The sequence below is a fragment of the Pinus tabuliformis genome, chromosome 8 (genome assembly GCF_031772625.1).
Source record: "Pinus tabuliformis cultivar Carrire ecotype Pingquan chromosome 8, CPIR1, whole genome shotgun sequence".
In the NCBI taxonomy this organism is placed as follows: Eukaryota; Viridiplantae; Streptophyta; class Pinopsida; order Pinales; family Pinaceae; genus Pinus; species Pinus tabuliformis.
The window spans coordinates 1,614,208,357-1,614,229,708 of NC_142294.1; the positions used below are offsets into that span (position 1 = coordinate 1,614,208,357).

Below are 21,352 nucleotides of genomic sequence, written 5' to 3' on the forward strand. Positions count from 1 at the left end.
TATATTTTCCAAAAATAGCTAAATTTTTAATTTATTTTCGGTGGCATAAATACCAAATTATGAAAGTTAATCCCCACACTATTTCAAGTCACACCGCGACCCCTGTGCAAGTTAAATTGGGCTTTTACGAGTCAAAGAAACATTCGTATTTCATTCGGTCGATCAAAATAAAATTTCTTACCATTTAACACCTAGATATAAATTGATCCAATAAAATACTTCCACGTGTCATTACTTCCACACTATATAAGCAAAAATCGAGAGAACTTTACAACTTTGTGCTTCTCCTGCTGCACGCTTGCCACCTGAGTTCGTCCACAGGATTCGAATTTTGTCAAAGAAGGATGACAGTGGAAATGGCACCTAGGGTTTGATTTAAGTTTTTTTTTTTTCATTGCCACGGCAAGCCTTCTTTCACTGGCACGGCAATTTCCAATTACTGAGAACGGGCGCCATTTTCCTTTATATAGAATTGTAATTTTCCTTAAAGATCTTCAATGCAGCTGCTATGGGATGCATTTTCCCCTCTTTTTCTCTTTTACTGGCAGAGAAATGGTTCTTAAATACCCTAATTCATTTTTCAGGCACGCAGAGGCGCTTAATTAGCCTGAATCTGCGTCGTTTACTCCACAATTCTTTACTTACAACATGGCGTCACTCCGAGGTATGGAATCATGTTTCAGTATTTAATTTTACCTGCAAATTTCATTGATTTACATTGAAATTGCTTTCAATTCTCTACAACAACAAAAAAATAAAAAACGAGTTTTCAATTAACGAATTCCCCACAACATGCAATGGTAGACTGTGAGTGGGGACCCCTGCAGGGCCCATTGTCACTTTTGGGTGTTTAGTGATTGGAAGGAGAAGCGGGTGTTGTTAATTTGCGAAATGGCCTATTTTCGTGGTTTTGTTCCTACGATTCTAAACTGCTATTGACTAGCACTGATCTATCTGAGTCTGGGTCTGATATGTGCCTTGAAATTGCAAAGCTCCAGAACGCATATATTGAGTTCGTAAATGGCTGTCATATCGGATGGTGGAACTCAACATCTGCATCCCCGAGCTTTGCTACCTGAATATGCATGCCAGACCCTGGGTCTATGCTAGTGTCCACATTCAATGCATCCAGTGCACTTTTTAGATTCAATGCACTGTTATATGGGTACAGACACACGAAGGATTGATGGGTGTTCCCATTCCTTTATACGCTGTAGAATGCAAGTCGCTTGCTTTTCTTAGTGCAGTGAAACAATAATGTGCAGAAGCATATTTAAAAAAAACTAGGATAAGTTGAGCGAGTAGGCCACGGTCACGAGGATAAATGAACGGCACATTGAGCCCACCTTCTAGACTAGATCTTCAATAATTATTTGCATCATACTGAATCAACCTATGGTCACTGAACAATTAATAGCAGTGTCCAAAGTAACTGGAACAATAAATGATCATTTTAATCTAATAACCAAGGCAATAAGAACAAATATCTTGCCCGCTAATGCCACCGACGCTACTATGGCCAAAAAGGGTGGTGGCTCATCATCATTCTCTTTCAAGGGCCAGCCAATATGATTATGCGGTTTTCATGGAGTTGGGGGGGTCCCAATATGCGTATGGATCTTGCTATGGCCGATTTCTTTCCAATATGGCCAAAGGAATCCATGGAGTTTTTTTTTGGGTTTAATATTTATTTCCAACTAAAAAATTGTAATTTCAAGTGCTAATGAAAATTACGTTTTGCAGCTGCCATTTGATGCAAAGTTATAGACCAATGGCTAATAGAACCAAAATCATCAAAAAACCTACATAACAGCTCATTGGTGTAACATCCTGGCATACCTCATGGTAGTCTAGGACTTTTAAACATCTCCATATATACAAAATATACAAACCAAAATACATCTCTAAACGTGACAATGTTCATAGAACAAAAAAGCAGAACTGACACCTTCATCAAAGAAAAATAACAGCAGTATCTCAACTATCATGCCAAAGCTCTCATACTGTAGAAACAGTCAAAGATGAGACACCACCTTGAACTTCTTCTAGGGACAACGAACTAGCATGAAGGTGAGAAGGTTCATTAGATAAACTGTGGGCCGCCTGGTTCAATTTCCTGTACACATGAGTGAAAGAGATGTGATCAAAAGATCCAGCCAATTCCAGAAGAATATCACCAACAGCCCTCAGATGAATATAATGCAAAATGTCAGATTCATTTATCCAGTTGATTACTAGAGAGAAGTTTCCATAAAGCCATGGACACTTCACATTTTGGTCTAAAGCACCAGTTAATAGCAGTCTCAGAGCCTGAAGCTCGGCATAACTGTTTGAACCTGGGCCTAGACCTGCTTTACACTTGAAGAAATGGGAGTCAGAAAGAAATAGAATCTCCCAACACTGCTATGCAGCATTGAAAAATCTAGGGAGAGGACTTATTAATATGGAAATCACCTACCTGATGGGCAGACTTCTGACAGGAGATCACTCTGATCTTAGGAACTATAGCACTAATCCTAGCAATGACTTGAAATGGAGGAATAAATTTATCTTAAAAAATAGCAGAGTTCCTCCCTAGCTAAATACCAGAATACATGAGACAAGGTAAAGCCGTAATCTCTCAGTTCCTTCTTGACAAACCATTTCTTCGTGCACTATTCCACAGAATCACCAGCCTGGACATTTTGAGTGCCTGTAATCATCTCTGCTTCCTTCCATAACCATGAAGTAAAGGGACATTGAATTAACAGCTGAAGAATGTCTTTACCAGCAGACCTGCACAGCATGCATATACGTGGACCTTGTCTATCTCTCTTCTCCAAAGCCTCCCAAGCCATGACTTTATTCTTCTATGCCAACGCATGAAAACTTAAGTCTCTTTTAGGGGCTTTCAGTGTTGATTCTTGTAGCTCGGGCAAAGAATTAATACAAAGAACACTTTTGAGCTTTCTTGGTTTCTTTATGTGCTCAGTTTCCGTAATAATTAAATCTAAAAATGTATAATTAAATGGTTCCAACACCTTCCCACTATTCTCCACCTCACTCCGGATCTTGTCATTGCCAGGCCAGTATCATGATGACCATGTGTATAGTGAAACCTTTTTTGTCTTTTGTAGTTCATTTTTGTGGCATTTTTTCCATGTCACTGAAGGCATTCTAATTTAGTGTTTGTGGATCTTTAATAATATATCTCACAAATGTAACCTTAGTTGCAGTCCCTGCTATATCAATCATGTTAAGAGGTCATTGAAGATATTTTTCATACAATTTACTATTGGAAACAGTGTTGCAAACATCCTGATTTTATTGCAAAATTGTGATTTTTTGGCCTAGCCTTTGTTTGCCGATTTTGACCGATATTTTGGTGGTATCTTAGTTTTGCTGATTTTTTCACAATTTTTATGGTTTTTGGGTTTTCCAGACCCTTGCTGATTTTATCTTGGTGCCGATGTTTGCAACATCAATTGGGAATGCACCACTCGTTTGTATGCCATGTTGCAAAAGGAACTTTCTTTGAAAATGAGGCATATAAACTAATTTATTGATATTGTTAAAGGAATCTTTAGTAAAAGATTTATTTTTCTTAAAATGGGATTGATCTTCTCCCTTTAATATTTGTTATGATGCACGTGCCTTCATATTGGGGTTGGTTTTTGTTAGCAAGGCTATATTGAAGGATTATGCAATCTACTATGTTATTGAAGCATTGCAAGTGCCTAGAAGAATATCATTAGTACAGATAAAACTTGAGATGTGGTCATTTCAAATCTTTTGCTAAACTATATTTTAAATCTATATTTGGGCATTGTAAGGAAAACAGAAAAAGAAAAAAGAAGAAAAAACGATTAAAAAGTTTTTGATTTTTTGAAAACTTTAAAATATGTCTTATATTTACAAAAATCTGAAGAAAAGATGGAAGGATATATACAATGGGGATCATAAACTCTTCCCTAGAGCAACTAGGGCCGAAATAAAATAAGAATACTAAGTAGGATCCAAAGGTTGGGCATCTTTTATCAAAAGGGATCCTCTAGCCAAGAGTTGACGGCAAACCTCTTCTCATGAGCAAAAACGATCTTGCGCTTAATGTTCCAAAGAATAAATAAGGCAGAAACCTGCCAAATCATTGCATATGCAGGACAAACTTGTGATTTGTTGCCGCTTGTCACGCACACCTAAGTTAGTGAGAAAAGCCCTAAACTCCACAAGGTGTGGTTGGTGGAAAATTAAAGAATTGGTGTTGTCACCTATTCCCAACTCTCTCCGTTTAAGCTCTCTTCTAGGCAAGCTAAGGGGGGTGGTCCCTAAATGGAAAACTAAGTTAGAAGGTTTCTAGGAGATGCTACATTAGGATTACTTGAGATTGCGAGCAAATAAGATGAACAATATGAAGTGAGATAAATTTTAATAACCATCAACATATGAGATAATGATAAACATATATAAAACCAGTGTCTTCAAATATTGCTTTAAGAATAAATAATACTTGCTAAAATAAGATGAAGTGTTTCAAATTGAAACACAAGCAATCTTGTCAATCAAACAAAAGATGTTAGCAAAATATGATATCAATGCAAGATATAAAATATTCTTTTGAAGAAATGCTTTTAAATTATATATTCATTAACAAATTCAAAGCATGCAAGGAAGCAATATGGAAATGACTTGCAAAGGAAACACGTTAGAACTCTACTTGCAAAAAATAAATGAGATGATACTTGCCTAAATAGAGTATTCAATTTAAGACATATTCATCAATGACAAGTACATGGATAATTTGCAATTAAAATGAAATGCACTTAAACTAAAATTTGATGCAATTATCTTTGTTACTTCTAATCTAAATGCCTATTCTAGATGTGACATTTCTTCTAACTGTTTTGAAACAAGTCTCTTATGTGAGTTGTGGAAGGGGTCCATGAGAAAGACAACAACGACTTTTTTAACGATACTTTCCTTGGATTACCCAACACACCTGATGCCTTCGGCGTTGCAGAGACTGTGCCTTCGACCACTGTAAAGTCACCATGTTAACCACATAAGAGGGTCTATGTCCCTCAAGTTGATGGAAGAAAGGGGTCCTTGAAAATGTTTTTCAACCAAGCTTATGCTTGTGTTAGCGCTTGAAATTTCACCTCAGTCTAAGAAAGATAAACCTCAAGGCTACATCAAACCATTTAGCCTCGTAGCTAGCCCTACGGGGCAGGAGAAGGCTCTCTCCGGTCTATCTCGTAAAATCTTCAATGGGATGAGATGACCAACAAGGTAACACTGATATTAGGCTAGTAAACTGATTTAAAAGGTTGATTTGGGGTTTTTTGGGTTTTTGGTGGCAGATTGAGGAATTGCAATTTTGGGTGCGGGGATTGGACACAGTTTCTGCAGGGGGTTCTTTGGGGCGAGGTAGGAAACCGTATTGATGCCTTAAACTGAGATGGATGATCAGGAATGAAAGAGGAGGAGCTAAAGAGAGCAAACAATGACTTTGAATTCCCTTTAGACAGTAGAAAACATTGAAATTAAACAAATTTAAAAGCAGAGCATGGCTAGCATGAATTCATACTTTAACACTTCATTTGTTTAATGTGCAGCAGTAAAGAAAGGAAATGAATCACATAACAAAGCTTACAAGAACATGAAGAAACACACCATCAACACATGAGTCCACAAGAATCCCAAAGATGACTGCAAAACCCTGGTCTTCCTTAGCCAAAAATTGCAGAGATACAAGTGAAATAATACAATGATAGCTTCTCCCTCAAGAGTCCAACCATGAAAATGAGCAAGAAAGTACATAATATAGATGATCTAACCTCTTTCCCTGCCTCTATGGGTCGAGCTCACTATCCTAGGAGCTGTTTGAACCACTTCTAAACTAAGCACTACAAAATAGGCAGTCAAAACAACTTGCCTCTATAAACTTGGAAAACAGTTCATACATTCAATTTTTACCCTTTACATGAATAAATCTTCTAGAAATGTTAAACAAGAGTAAAAGTATCCAAAAAGTGTCACAATTACATCCATGAAGACCATCATTAACCTCAGAAAGTCGAAAAGAGTCAAATCTGCAATTTCTGGGCTGAACTGGTCAAATCTGGCAAAATTTCCTCAACGGGTCGCGCCCCTTTTCTCAACGGGTCGCGCACTTTGGAGCTCTGTTTGGGGCACTTCCAGGTGTCAGAATTGGGTGCAGGATAGCTCGTTGGAAAGGTCTGCGAGTCTACTTTCCAACCCAACTGGAATTTTTGAATTTGGAGTTCATTTGCCCAGTCAAAACTCAATTCTCCCAAGACTGCTTCTGCAACTCAAAAAAGGGGCAGAAAGTCAAATTTTGCATGTATTTTGACCTTCTGGAGGCCCAAAACCCCATAAAAACTCAAGTCCATTCATAGGCATATGTAACTTTGCATGACAAATCTAGAAATGCTGAGTTTTTGCAAAAATGAGCTACGATGATAAAGGGTCTCACCGGGGGTGAGACCCGTTGAGGAGCCAAACCCTGTAAATTTCCAAAAAATGCCAAAATTACCCAAAATTCATAATTTTTTTTGGGATTTGTGCTGTAGCTGATGCTAGTGAGTGCCATGATCTTTGAGGGATGCCTCAGCCAAGATACGGAGTGGATTGGTTTTCTTCCTCCGCCTAAGAGCCTCGGACAACCTCCTTTGGAACATTTTCATTTTGGCCTTGCATACATGCATCCTTGCCCAATAGTGATTCTTCATGTTTCTCAGCAGCTGTTTCTCTTGGTTGGCCTTAGCCAACAGCCTCTCCAAGTGGGCATTCTCCTGAATGAGCATTGACTCTCGGTCAGCAGGCAATGGATCACCGGGTCTTCTACGGTTCAAGACTCGGTCGCTACGAATCCTCCATAGCTCATCAAGTGCTTTCTCCTCCTCCAATTGTTTGTTCCGCTGCTCCAGGTAAGTAATAGTCCATTGGGCACCCTCAAGTCTCCTCTGTAAAACATCATTTTCAGCCCTGAGATGCTGAATGATCTCCTTCGCCTCTTGGCTAGGAGAACTGGCCTCAAGATCAATCACCGGATCCTCATGAATCATGGGCTCTTTGCCCCTCTGTAGTACCTGTGTTGGTGAAGAAAGCGAGGCCCCTTCCACCTGATGTGGAGATAACACTCGCTGAGTTGAAGATGAAGGCGAGACCCCTTCCACCTGCTGTGGAGATAGTACTCGCCTAGCTGCTGCAAATAAGGCCCTTGGGCCTTTCTGATAAGTGACCAAAGGAGTGGAGCTGACATGTCGGGTGACGGGAGCATCAGGCTGCTGAGATGGTCCTCCCTCCTCATGAATGACCTCATGGTGTGGCTGAGGTGGCACTGTGAAAAACTCACGGGAGATGAACTCCTCCCATGAGATGCCCTGCTGAGTCAACTGATGTGAGACTATGAGCTGAATCAAACCATAATGACACAAGCTCCTGTACTGCTGGGCTGGGGTCTTCTTCTGCAACATGGGCACCATCCTCTGAATGTTATGAAACAAGAAGACCGGGATGTTCATCATCCTCACTCGGGTGAAATGCATCAAAAGGCGAATGTGATATGAGTACACCTGTGAAAATCTGCCCTCACAGGTAAAATAATGCATAATAAGCCTCATGATGGGAGCATACTCGCTCCGGAGAAATCTGAATGGAAAAACACCTGTCAAAAGTCTCACGAATGGTGGCCGGACATAGGGCTCAAAGTGAACAAAATCTAGCAATCTGCGCTTAGGCCATACCTCACCCACATTTGGTATCCCTGTAGCCTGTGAGATCACCTCCGGTGTCAATGTGAAGTTCACCCCTGCTAGAGTGACATGTCCATCATGGAGGTGTAAGACAAACAAGCGGGCCAACTCTCTATGATGCTGAATCTGAGAAATTCTCTCACAGAAATCATAACAAGACATATACTGAAAACAAGTCACTGCCATGGGGCAAGCCTGTAATTCTGCCAGAGAGGTGGGCTCCTCTCGCTTATGATGTCCACCCTTACCACCCTTACGAGGCCTCCTCTGTTCCTCAACCTCTGTAGATGATGAATGGTCATCACTTTGCTCATAAGTTTCGGTTTCTGACATGGTTTAGGAGCAAAGTGGACAAATAAAACTGCTGTCTCTGCCTGCAAAAAGTGCTGAAATCTATGCTTGAGCAAATTTGGTGATTTGGAAGAAGATTAGGGAAATTTTTTGAAGTTTGCAGCAGACCGGCTCAACGGGTCGCGCAGGCCTCCCAACGGGTCGCGCCCCTCCCAACGGGTCGCGCACGTTGATTTTCAGAACTGCAGAAGTGCTCTGGACGGGTCGCGCACCTCCCAACAGGTCGCGCACCTCTCTCGACGGGTCGCGCCCCTCTCAACTGCCCGAAATCGCTGCAATTTTGCTCCTTTCTCTCAATCACTCTCTCTATCTCTCTTGCAAGCATTAGAATGCACAATGAGAGTGAAAGGAGGGAATTTGGGCTTTTATAAGTCTCATTTGAAAAAATTTCATTTACAAACCCACTTTCTAATGTTTATTTTTGACACTTTTAAAACACTGATTTTTTGGTTTCCTTTATCCTGAATTTGACTCATTGAGTGCTTTGACTTGATTCTTTTTGCAGGTAGATCATCTGAGGGACTTTGGCAAGGAGACCAGGGTTACTGCTGCCTTTTTGAAGATTTTTTGGAATTTCATTCTTTTTACAAAAATTTAACATGACCTTGGCTTTGAAAACAGAGTTTTTAAATCCAAGGTTAAAAATGAACTGTACATGATGAAAATATTCAAAGAAACATGTTTACAATCCTCCCTCTGGCTTGTTGGGCACTCAAGGACTTTCAAAGACCTGACCTTGCAGAGATAAATGACCAAAACCCTAGACCTAGGACCTTTGACCTCAAGACAAAACAGGACAAGCTTGAAAGAGCTTAATGACTGATATTGACCTGATTCAGCAAAACCAAGAGGGGTATAAATAAACCAGCTCCTCCATCAGGGTTATGGCATGCCTAACGGGATGCAAAATTTGACACTGATGAGACACCTACTAATGCAAATGCAAAGAGCTTTGATCACTGATGGAGGGCTTTCAAGACCGACACTAACAGCTTGGAGGTGAATTAAGTTAAAACTTAAGATGCAACTATACTAAGATGCCTAATACGTTATGCAAGTAAGTTGTCCAAATAGAGATTTGTAATGCTTTCAATATAATGGAATTAGTGGTCAAAGTAAATTGCAAAATGTGAACTCAATTGGAAAAGGAAATTAGCTTGTGCATGAATTAAGTGAGATGACTAAATGCTTTGCTTCAAGTAAATGGGAATATGCCCAAGAAAAGGTAACTTGAATGGTTGCTCAAGATAATGCAAGATACATAAGCTTCATGAACATATAAGATTGTAAGTTACTCAAAATAATTGCTTTGATAAATGATAAACCAATAACCAACTAAATCAATGAAGCTTGAAATTTATATGCTTGCAAAATGAACAAATAAATCAAAATAAATGAGCATGTAAATAATGAGCCTATTGTGAGCCCAACATGAAGTAAATTGTTAGGGTAACTAAATCTACTTTGCTACTTGAAATGAGATGCCTTACGTAAAATAAATTGCTTCCAAAAGTAAGATTTATAATTGTGTTTGAAAGTTAAACTTGAAATGGCAAAACATGAAAATAAATAACAAAAGCAAATTTAGAAAATTAAATTGTGACACTGATGTTGTGTTAATTTTAAGGCATGCAAGATGAAAAACTAAGAAAACTAGCTCAAAACCAAACCACCCACGTGTTCTTCCTTTTGCAAAAGGAGAAAATGATGCCTTGCTCCCACAAAAAAACTAAATTTTTATTAGATGTTATAAGATGAGCAACCCTTATGACGTTTCAAAGTAAATCTTCAAGAGGAGTATTTACAATTTAATGATGCTTCTCAAGCTCTAGATCTCCTTTTTGAAAGTCAAATTCAGAAAATGAAATAATTACGATGAGAAGAGTCCTCAAGATTGAAGAAGGTAAGTGTCTCTTGATGTATCAAAGCTTGGCCTCCAAAGGTGAATGAAATGTTGCGCAAGACAAAGAGCCAATCCTCCTCAAATGCTCACGACCTCTTCAAAAAATCAACTTTGAAAGGGTTTAGAGGTCCTACAAAGAAAAATGTTAGAGTTTGTGTGATCATTCTTTAATGCTCTTATCACCAACACTCTACCTATGGGCTGCAAGATCAAGAAACAAATTAATGTAGAGAGAATATAACAACAATTAAATAAAATACAAATAATATACAAGAAACCAAATCAAGTGATGGGAGTCTCCATCACTTGGTTTAGGTTAGAAAAACTCTTAAATAACTAATATGAATCAATGAAGCACTATTTCAAAGACTTAAATTTTTAAAATAATTGTTTCTATACAAGTTATGCCTAGACGAAATCCTACAAGACGCTTTTCGTAAGATAAACTAAGTGAATTCAAATAACAAATGAGAGTTCCTTTGAAGATGCTTCAAGAGTGGGTTGGTCTCCCAAAGACTTCCCCTCATGCTTGACCCAACAAAAATTCTTTTACAACACTCAAATCAAACATTAGTCCATATAGATTTAGATAAACAAACAATGAATTGAAACTTCTAGAAATTTATTTGAAAATAAACTAGAATTTTCAAACTTTAGAGCCTACTTTCAAATCAAATGCTAATACAAGATAACTTTGCACTAACAAGTTTACAAGAATATATGGAAAATGAAATAATTCAAAGCATAGAAAGATTATACCAATAGCTCACAATGCATCATGCTCCAAAGGAAGAACACCCATGAATGGACCCCCAAAGTTTTTTTATTGATATTCTTGAAAAATGTACAAAGTCGCAATGCTTCCGCAAGCATAATAGCTAGTAAACAATGGATACATAAGTGAGAGCACAAAACTTTTATTATATAGAAGGTTGAGAGCCAATCTCAAGGCAAATGGTGACAATCCCAAAGCAAATGGGTGACAATACCAAAACCTTTCATGCAAATTCGAATTTACCAAGTGGCATCAAGAATCCCTCAAGCAAAATTGAATTCCATGATGAAATGACAAGTGTATATGGGTGAGAACCAATGTAGGGACAATTTCCCATAAAATTCTCTGCCAAATACTCTCCCAAATCCTCCCAAATGTGCATTAACTCCACAAATTCGAATTTCCAAGTCAAAAGTTGCTGCATTTATGTCAATAAATTCGATTTCCTTGAGTGGGCCATGTATTTATGATGCAAGGTGCCAAATCATCCTCCAACTTGTTGTGAAAATTCGAGAAACTTCGAATCACTACTACAACAACTTATTAAGTTTCTTATATTTATTAAATTACTGAACAAATTATTTATTGCATCCTACAGCAAATACCAAAACTAATACACTGCAACCTTCACCAATTAAAATTATATGCGGAAATAAGAACTGAGCAAGAAAGAAATACACAACACATGTGACATCGTTGTTTTTGGACAAATGTCCCGGGAAAAACCCAATGTCGGAAAACTGTTGTAGTCGATTTGAGGGTTTTAACTTTTTATTATTATGCAATAGTAATTTCTTAATACAATCTCTGGATGCCTCACTGGCTATCCAGTACAGAGAATATCACTTGACAAAATAAATTAGTGAGATTACCTCACTCTACACTGCATGTCCGGGCTGATCTGGTAGCTGAACCAACAAATCCTCGATTACGTCTATGCTACCCCTACGCTGTCACTGTGTGGGCCTGCGTTACTGCCTTTGAGGCACTGTGTCACCTCTTTGCTAGATTGATTTGCTCTCAGGGGTTTTGACTTTAGCCCTCCTGACTCAGAACGTCAAACCCCTAGTAAATTCTCAAACTTTTGCTCGGAAGGCACTACGCTACTCTGTGTGAGCCCTTCCTGGCTTTGCGTCACCCTCACTAGGCATTGCGCTGCCTCCTCTCCGTCTTTCTCTGCCTCTCTATTGTGTATTCTTGGCTGTAGAGAAGATTCTCCAACTAAAACTATCTCTGCCCCTCTCTGCGTGATCACCACGAAATGACTGCGCTGCTCTCTGTGTGTTTTCCAAATGACCCTCAAGCCTCCTTAAATAATCTTTTCGTTGACATTCAATGGCCTAGATTAGAAGCTAATCAATAGCTAAGATCATTTCTGCTTGATCCTTGTCTTCTTTTGGAAGTTACACCCAAAGTTACATTAATACCCATTAATTATTTTAATCTCCTGAGTTTAGACTTAAGGACCCATTAAAAATAATTAATTATTTTAATAAAACTGTCTCTGGGTGGAATTTCCCAAAAAGTTTTTTTGGTTCTTTGGAATACATGTGCCCAAGTCTCCCTGCAAAATTTGAGACTTAGAGCACATTCGATGCCACCAAAAATCAACACTTTTCCTTTGATTCATTCCTTCGACTTGAGATAATTTCCAAGTCATTTTGTTACATGGAGCAATTTATTTCTCTCAATTTAATTTATTGCTACATTTTCCTCTAAACTTAGGGAAAATGGATTTTGAGGGTCTAGAACACATTTTTTACCCTTCAAAGTGTGTTATAGTAGAAATTTGAGGGCGAGAGGTGTAATTTTGAGCACAAATACCCCATACAACTTCTCTAGATATCACTTATTACATATTACATTTAGAATTTATTCCAATTTTCACCCTACGAGAAATTTTAAAAATAAAAAAAATGACCCCCTAGACCTAATCAAATTCCACAATTTCTTTTGTGTGATATAGTATGGTAATATATAATGGTTCTAGACACTAAGACTCATCCAAGACCTCATGATCAAGCCGTACTCCGACTTTGGGGGTATGCTTGGAGGAAAAAAACTCAATTAATTATTAAGTCCTCGTAAGGAGATGATGTTAAGTTTTGGAGTTAACATGTTCTTGCTTAGGTCAGATACTTCATTAGATCATTAACAATTCTTATTTCATTAGAAATTACAGAAACTGAAGAAAGAACATTGAACATAAGAGACAAGAGAACACAAGAATTGGCTCAAGCCAGGGAAAAACCCCAAGATGGGGAAAACCCTTCATCAATTCTTCTTATTATTAATATAAAAAATTTAGCACAGAGAGAGAGAGAGAGAGTACAATAACATTGACTTGCCATAGGAAGATGGCCCAATCAATTCTCAGATCTGACAAAACATGCTTCAGGAGTTGCTGCAATACTGATTACTGGTTAGGTTTTATTGTTAACCTGTTTTACCTTCGTTCCTCCTGCTTTTCCTTTGTTCCTCCTCTTTCAAACTTCCTCAATCAAAGCGGTTGGGCTTCTAATCCTTTATGCTCTCCTTTGATGTCAATATAGGTTGGAGATTAGCCCTTGGGTTAGACATCCGCCTCCTTGAGCAAGAGATATAGGCGTGCACCCTTTTCTGTAACTCTGAAATAACTCTCGGCCTTGTAGTTCCAAGACAAACAAGCCTGCGGCCTACCTGTGATACCACAAAAAGAAAGCGACTTGCTGAAGGAGAGTTCCAGACCCAAAAATCAAGCATAGACATCATTCATAATAGCCCTAAAGCCTGTGGCTAGCTGTCTTCAATTAACTCGGACTTGTGGGAGACAAATTAACCAAGGAGCAAACCCAAACAACTCGTCCTCCTAGCTTCTCAAGCTGCAACTCCCTTAGAAGTATCATACGAGAGATTTTGAATTTGTCTCTTGAGTTTGGAGGATGCCCATATATATATACAATTAGACATGACGTCTTATGGAGGTGGAGTCGACCTTGACACTTGGAGGCAAATTCAAATTTCAAATTTTAAATTTTTCCTGCCTTGATAAGGTCATGCCTTATAGACTTCCTTTTTGAATAAACAATAAATATTTTTCCTCATCCAAATTTGGTGATCTTTAGGTCGATTTTGGTCCTCTCGAAAAGAGGAATTCAATGCAATAATAATCTCCAATAGATGAACTGTCCAATAGTGGAATTTGGCCCTAGTTGCCAATTTTAACACTCCCTCTCAACTAGGGAGAATTGCACCTCCCAATCTATCATGCCATTTGATCATCATGAATTATCTTGTTATCACGTAACATCTTTGTATCCCATCTCATTTCTGCTTTGCTGAACACTGATATGAATAATGAAAAAGAATCGATCGAGAGTGAGTCATAAGACCTTACCACTCTCCACTGACAAAAGTCAGTCTAGAGGTAGAACCTCAATCAGACTTGATCCTAGATCAAGTTGTTGAACATCATGCATCCTAGACATAGGGAGTACGATAGTACACGATGAGTCCATCGTTAATGCTATGGCCCCTATCCACTTTTCCCAACTCATTGGCTAGATGAGAGGTACTTCCCATGTGTCCCAGACTACATGGGTAGGATGATACTGAAGTAATAGTAGGGAAAGAATAAATCACATCTTGCTCAAAATCACAAGTAGGGAAAGCATGAACCACATCCTACACGCATGCAAACCAATGAGAGTAGGGAAAGAATGAACCACGTCCTACATGCATGCCAACGAATCAATCGTAGGAAGGATCCTATTTGTGGGGAAAGGATGAACCATGTCCAACTGACATGTTAACCATCGATCGTAGGGAATGAGCATCCTACATGTGGGGAAAGGATGAACCACATCCCATCGACATGTCCACACGTGACAACCAACAAATGCTTATATGCATCTCTCATTGGGTTGTTTGCAGGAGAAGGTGAACCACTCATCTTGCTCATATGCCATAGGAGAAGGTGAACCACTCACCCTACATACATGTGTCAGTAATTGTAGAGGAAGGTGAACCACTCACCCTATACACATGTCAACTGTCATGGGGTATCATAGGGGAAGGTGAACCACTCACCCTGTACACAACGCACTTATAAGGGTAGGTGAACCACTCACCCTATGGTCGCTTAGAGATCCAAGAAATGCCCCAAATCCTTAGGAGCTCCCAAAGCTCAATGTCCAACTCAAGCATGATCCTCATGAGAGGGTCCTTACACGACTCCCAACCTCTCTCTGAAGATAATCTTGATTTTACTAAGAGACTATGACAACAATCTGCTCATCCAACCAACAATGATGGAACTTGGTATCTTTCCAATGTACCATATCAAAATAAAGCAGTACCCAATACTTGCAGCTGTCGTGGAACATGGATTCTTTGAAAAATGAATCCCACTCAAGAATATCACAATATATAACGATGATCATCAGCGTGAGCACAAATGACTCACCAGCTGTCTTCATACTAAGCCATACTTGCTTCTATATTCATTCAGCCTCAAAAGTGCTTACAAAGCGATCGAATCAAGAGATATAGCACTAGATGTGCTCTTTCTATCCATCATATTGCTAACCGAACCAGCATTAAAATATACATGGAATCTTAGATTCTAGCTGTGTACCCCAGATTATAGATAAGAGAATCACACAGATATCTCAATATGCAACTATACAATATATGAGGCTCATCCATAGATCAACTCAGTCTTCATAATGAGGCATATGACTGATAGGGTATTCATCAGGGATTCTTACAAGATATACATATGCAGATCAACAACTTCTCCATTGTTAAGTGCAGGGAATAGTGCATCAAGACTAGGACTTTCATTTTGACTTTAAAAATTAGCTTTCTCTTACATTGATAAACGAGAAGGTCATTAATTTGAAATCATCATTATCTTTACAATCCAATCAGTATGGTTTATCCTAAGGTTACTTGGGAGCGGGAGGGAAAACGAGGAGTGGGAGCAAAAATGAGAGCGGGAGCAACATTTTCAGAAGCGCCCAATTTGGGAGTGAATCCTGGAGCGTTATATATATATATATATATATATATTCTATATTTTGATGCATATATGTCAACAAAAACATGTAGAATGATGAATTAGATATAAAAAACATTAAAAACATAGATTGAGCCATATAACAACAATCATCTAGAAGTTATAATCTTCATCAACCATGTCCACAAGTTAGCAACATAGTAACATACAACATATTGAGTCTTGTGATTCATCAATCTTAAAGTTTCAAGCTTTCAAAATTCAATATATAACATTTATCATCATTGATCACCAAAGTTGTAAGCTAATTGTGACCATTACAACAAATAATATCTAACATGAAATGAAATGTTATAAAATGAAATGAAATGAAACAACTTTCAACTTTCATGAAGCATCATATTCATAATTCATTACTAATGAGTTATAATTGCCAATTTAAAACTTCAAACTTAAATTTTCATATATTGCTACAAAAATATCATAATAAATATGAAAGAGTCAATAGTTATAAAAACTACTAGAAACTAGAAAAGACAAGTAAATCTATTATCTATTTCTTATGCTTGGGCCTCTTGCCACCACGAGAAATGTCTAACTTTTTAGTCTTGTTGGAAAATCAGGATCTTTGTCATTAATATCACCCTCTAAGCATTAATATCCAAAGGTATCTTTGTCATTACCTCTGGATCTATATAGGGATCTTTGTCATTAATATCATCCTCTAAGCATTAACATAAAATAGAAAAAGCATAGCATGTCAAGTCAATATTTTGTTTGAGTGATGCGTACATTTTTGGGAGGGTCATGATAGAGGAGTTCGACAACCAATGTCAGTAATATCAAGGTACATAGAGGGATTGGTGCTCTTGATTAAATACGAGTTCCATACCCTAATACATGACAAAATTCAATGGAAACATTGCAATCCCCCAATCCTGAAATCCTGAAAAACTGATAAGTCTGCTGGATTTTGAATGAAATTTAAAATTCTACTTTCTCCATATGAAATCCAATGAGGTCGGAACCACTCTCAAACATCCTAAGTCAGTTCATGGTAATGTTAAAAATTTAAATAAAAGGATGAAAATGAAGATTAAGGATAATGTCACTTTTACTTTAAAGAATTTAACATTACCATGAATCACATATCAATACTAGGGCCATAGGCTTGATCATTAAGCTGCCCCACTCAAAAGTTAAAACTTATTTGTTTTTTGGAAAAAATATTGCATTTCGAACATCACTGTAATTTTTTTTGCAAAAAAGGCTAAATGCTCCCGAAAAGGCAGGGAGCGTTTTTTTTTTTAGCGAGTTATGGATAAACCAGGGTTGCGGGGGAGTGCCCCCCCCCTCTCGCTCCCGCCCTCCCGAGGCACTCCGAAGCTGCTCCCGCTCGGAGCGGGAATCGGGAGCGGGACCGAAAGGGGGGGGGGCACTCCCCCGCAACCCTGGTTTATCCATAACTCCCTCTGAAGCCTTGCTTCAGTTGGTCATTTAGCCTTCATCAACCTGTTCCTAAACTTTAAGATTAGACATTTCCAATTACCAAATGTATGCAGTAGTAGTTTCTTCTCACATGCTCTACTTGTTCTATTGACAACAGTATATATATATATATATATATATATATATTGATGCCTACTGCAAGGGATGATGTCATATACTGTTTCTACTTGAAACTATTCTTGAGGAAGTTGGTTAACTGTCAATAAGCCAGACCATTGTTGTCAGATTTCCTGATCATAACTCTGTTCTTCTACAGAAGGTGGAGATACTTGTCAACGACCCTAGCTAGATATGACGTATGCCTTGTACAGACTACTTGCATGATGAAGCTTTGGCTCTGCTTATAGCATTAGTATACCAACAAACATTCATTATATTCTGCTTAAGTTACATCAGCTGATGGGATCAAAAAATTAACCAATCAAGCTCAAGTCCTTTGCTCTGCAACAATACATATCAGTACTATTGATAGCACGAAGTTTGATCAACTGTGCACTGTCATCTGCCTTTGATCATCTACACAGCATTAGCACATGCTCAGAATATTTCAACCATAATCGACTTGTCAGTTAGAACCATCAACAATACTTTGACTAAGTATTGGACACACATTCAAGGTTCATGATTCCTTCACATAGTCAATTTCAAACGCTGGAACAACCTCTGAAATTTTTTAGATCTGGAACTATGGATTGCCATAAATCTTAGAACAATCACTAGTGAGGATTCCTCAAAGAGCTAAGCAAGAGGTCACTGTATCTTCCTTTTGCGCTGATAGTGAATCAAACCTTGGCAGTGAAGATTTCACACTTAACACATTTAGCACAGGATTGCTTGGCACTGAACATGCAATTAAGCAGGGCATCAAATCACGTACTCAGTTTGTTGGTGTCGAAATACATAGGTGCACATTATGTTAGTATCCACGATGTTTCTATTGAGTTTTCAATGACATTGCTCTTCCATATTAATGAACAATTTCATTATTTGAAACATTCCTAACAAACATTTTGCAAGCAATCATCTAGTTCTCACACACTTTGTCATGATTTGGATCCATGAACGTCAACTGATGTCCAAAGTAAGTGTGCAGACTTGTTCCAAATCTGAAAGATTTTGCTTCCAGATCTTAACTTCCTTTAGTCGTAAACATTTCCCTTTCCTTTGAGCCTTATTCTATTGATATCATCAGTATATGATGGTTTACTTTATTAGCAATTTGAGTGCACACGCTAGACATGTTGCTAAGTCTATGATGACAATACCTCTCCATAATAGCAAGTACCCTTGTTCTTGTCAGACGGATTGAAGGCCATCTACTGCCACGAATTTCTTAAGGTTTTATTAACAAGAATGTGGGTAGGGTCATCACATTCATGGGGGCTCCAAAATCTAATATACAATTGTGCATATCCAATTTGTAACCATTAGTTAGATGAAAAATCACTAATTCATCGGATTCTTAGTTGCTTTCCTGGTCATTGTTTGCAAGATAATGGAGGCATCTTTCCCTTCTTCTATACTCAAAGTCAAATCTTCTTTAATCTCAAAATCCAATGCCTCTTTAGTTTGTTTCTTGATTGTTGGATACTTGACTAATCCCTTTATGAGCATTGGCACTTTTGCACTATTTACCCGACCTGTTACATAGAAAGTTTTCTTGAGGAGATGTTGAAGTTTCTTTATCACTTTTATTCTAATGAGCTTCAAGTTGACTTTCCTATTTTGGGTGAGTTGATGGTTCTGGTTGGCTTGTCAATGCTTGCTGTGTTCACTTGAGACTGTTGATTCTCTATGTTGTGGAAATCCCTTCCTCCAAATGCTATGTTGCATGTATTTGGAGAACATGTAACATCTGATCTTGTACTCTCCCAATAAATTGCACAAGTTTCTTCAACATGGAAAATGTTACAAGGTCTACAAAAATATGGTGAGGATGTTCGACCATTTTGGTTGGTTCTAATGAGCTAGGATGCTTTTGCTTTGGAGGTGGCCCTCAAAATCCATTCTTGAGTGGAAACTTGTTTTATTATTGACCCTTCTCTAATTGTAAGATCCTTTCCTTGATTCTTGGTGATGGTGAGCTCTAATTCCTTGCATTTGTCAACCAAGAATGATAAAGAAATTGGAGTGTGTGGAGGAGGTGTTGAAGAAAGAATCTCACAATTCACATGCTCTTCATCTGAGAACCCTCTTTGCCTTATTGCCAACACTTCCCATTTGTGAGTGTATTCACTCACTGATCCTTTTTGTTTCAGGTGAACGAATCTCTCGTATACATCATCTTCTTCTTCGTCATGAAATCTTTTCAGTAGGGCGTTTTTGAATTTTTGCCAATTGAACGAGCAACCTGTACATTTAGAAGACCACCACAGAAACCAATCGTATGCTTCTGCTTCTAGGTAGTTGGATGCGGTCATGACCCTTTCTTGCTTGCCGAGTGGAGGGTTTGCTAAAAAGATGGCGTCCATCTTATTTACCCATACGACGACGCCTTTATGGTTCTTACCATCATACTTAGGTAATTCGTTTTTAATTTTAAGATGGTTTCTTTCAAAAGATTTGGTATAATACTGGCTCCATTTGAAGTGAATTTGTGGTATTCATGGCTTCTCATGCATCAGGAACTCATGCTCTGGAGAATTCTCACCTTTTGGAGTCTTGGGACTATGTAGCTGAGGGTGGATCAGTCCTTCCGAAATGCTGGCTCATCAAGTTTTTAAAAAAAGAGATATCATTGGCCATTTGGTCCTGCTTACTAACTGACTTCTCGATGTTATGAAGGCGTTTATTTAACTTGTTGATGTCCTTTTGAATTTTTTTTCATATCGTCATTATTGCTACTTCCCATTTTGTTTTTCTTTTTCCTAGTGGACCCATTTTTAGTTTTTTGTTTGTTTGTTTAAATTAAATTAAATTATCAAAATTTATAATACAAATATTATAACGTTATATATTAATTAACCTCCTAAAAAGTATTACTCGATGGTTGACTTGGTCATGTCCGTTGACCGTGGCCTCTCCCGTGGCTCCCGCAACGTCAAAATTTCATACGCATTAGTAATTGCCAGGTGCAGAAATAGTTGTTGGAAATAATACTGAGAGGGGGGGTGAATCAGTATTATCAGATCAATCAAACTTTTTCAATTTCATACTCAGAAACATATACGCTACTTCAATTAAGTGAACCCGCGTGTACACGCTACTGTATCTAATGAAACTCGCGTATATCCAGAGATCTTATAATTCAGTTAGCTTAATCTTCAGTAAATGCATCAGATCATTATTAAGCATATTAACAGTAAACAGGTGCAGCGTAACAGAACAAAACATCACACAAGAGCCACACACATGAACACAAAGATATAAGGTGGAAACCCAATGTAGGTGAAAACCACCTGCTGCAAGTCATCTCAATCTTCTTCTTAATAAGAAAATCCTTTTACAATATTTGTACTGGTGCAGTCTTATACCAGTACGGGAGCTACAACCCCCCTTGCTCTTGTACTAGCCGATCCATTTACTAGTACGCAGGCTGCTACCTGCTACAATGCTCCAAAGATCTCCTTTAGCTTTTGTACTAGCTTAGATACTAGTACGTAGGTGCTTGCCTACAATCTTCTCACCTCCAGGTACCACGTTTCATCAATTTTCAGACTGGATACACTGAAGCACAACACATAATCTGTAAGGCCACTTTTCATCCAATTTTCATACTGGACCCATAACTATCATTGAAGCTCAAAACAATCATCAAACTCTGAATCACTGAAACCCTGTTAACAACAGTCACCAGAACACAGAGCAGACACAAAACTCTGTAATAACCATCAGATCCATCTGCAACTTCAAATATCAAGCTTTACAATGTATACGCTACTTCGATGAATCAAACCCGCGTGTATACGCGCTTTTGCCAAAGACAACCCGCGTACAGATCTAAAAATAATTTCTCATAACTTGCAGCTGTACCAGACATCAGTCATACTCATAACATTTATAGAACAATACATGCGTCAGTATGTAGATCTAGAATAAGCATCATAAAGATAGTTCATTTC

General features: G+C 38.2%; 1 protein-coding gene across 1 annotated transcript in view; it reads left to right on the top strand.

The window, feature by feature from the left end:
* The first annotated feature begins 261 nt into the window (after nucleotides 1-261).
* LOC149242240 (phosphatidylinositol/phosphatidylcholine transfer protein SFH11-like) overlaps nucleotides 262-21,352 on the top strand; it is a 234,023-nt gene continuing 212,932 nt past the window's right edge. Inside the window, exons 1-2 of the mRNA XM_089370797.1 lie at nucleotides 262-474; nucleotides 585-664. Coding sequence (XP_089226923.1) covers nucleotides 649-664 — 16 coding nt within the window. The 5' untranslated portion in view covers nucleotides 262-474; nucleotides 585-648. The remainder of the gene's footprint in view (nucleotides 475-584; nucleotides 665-21,352) is intronic.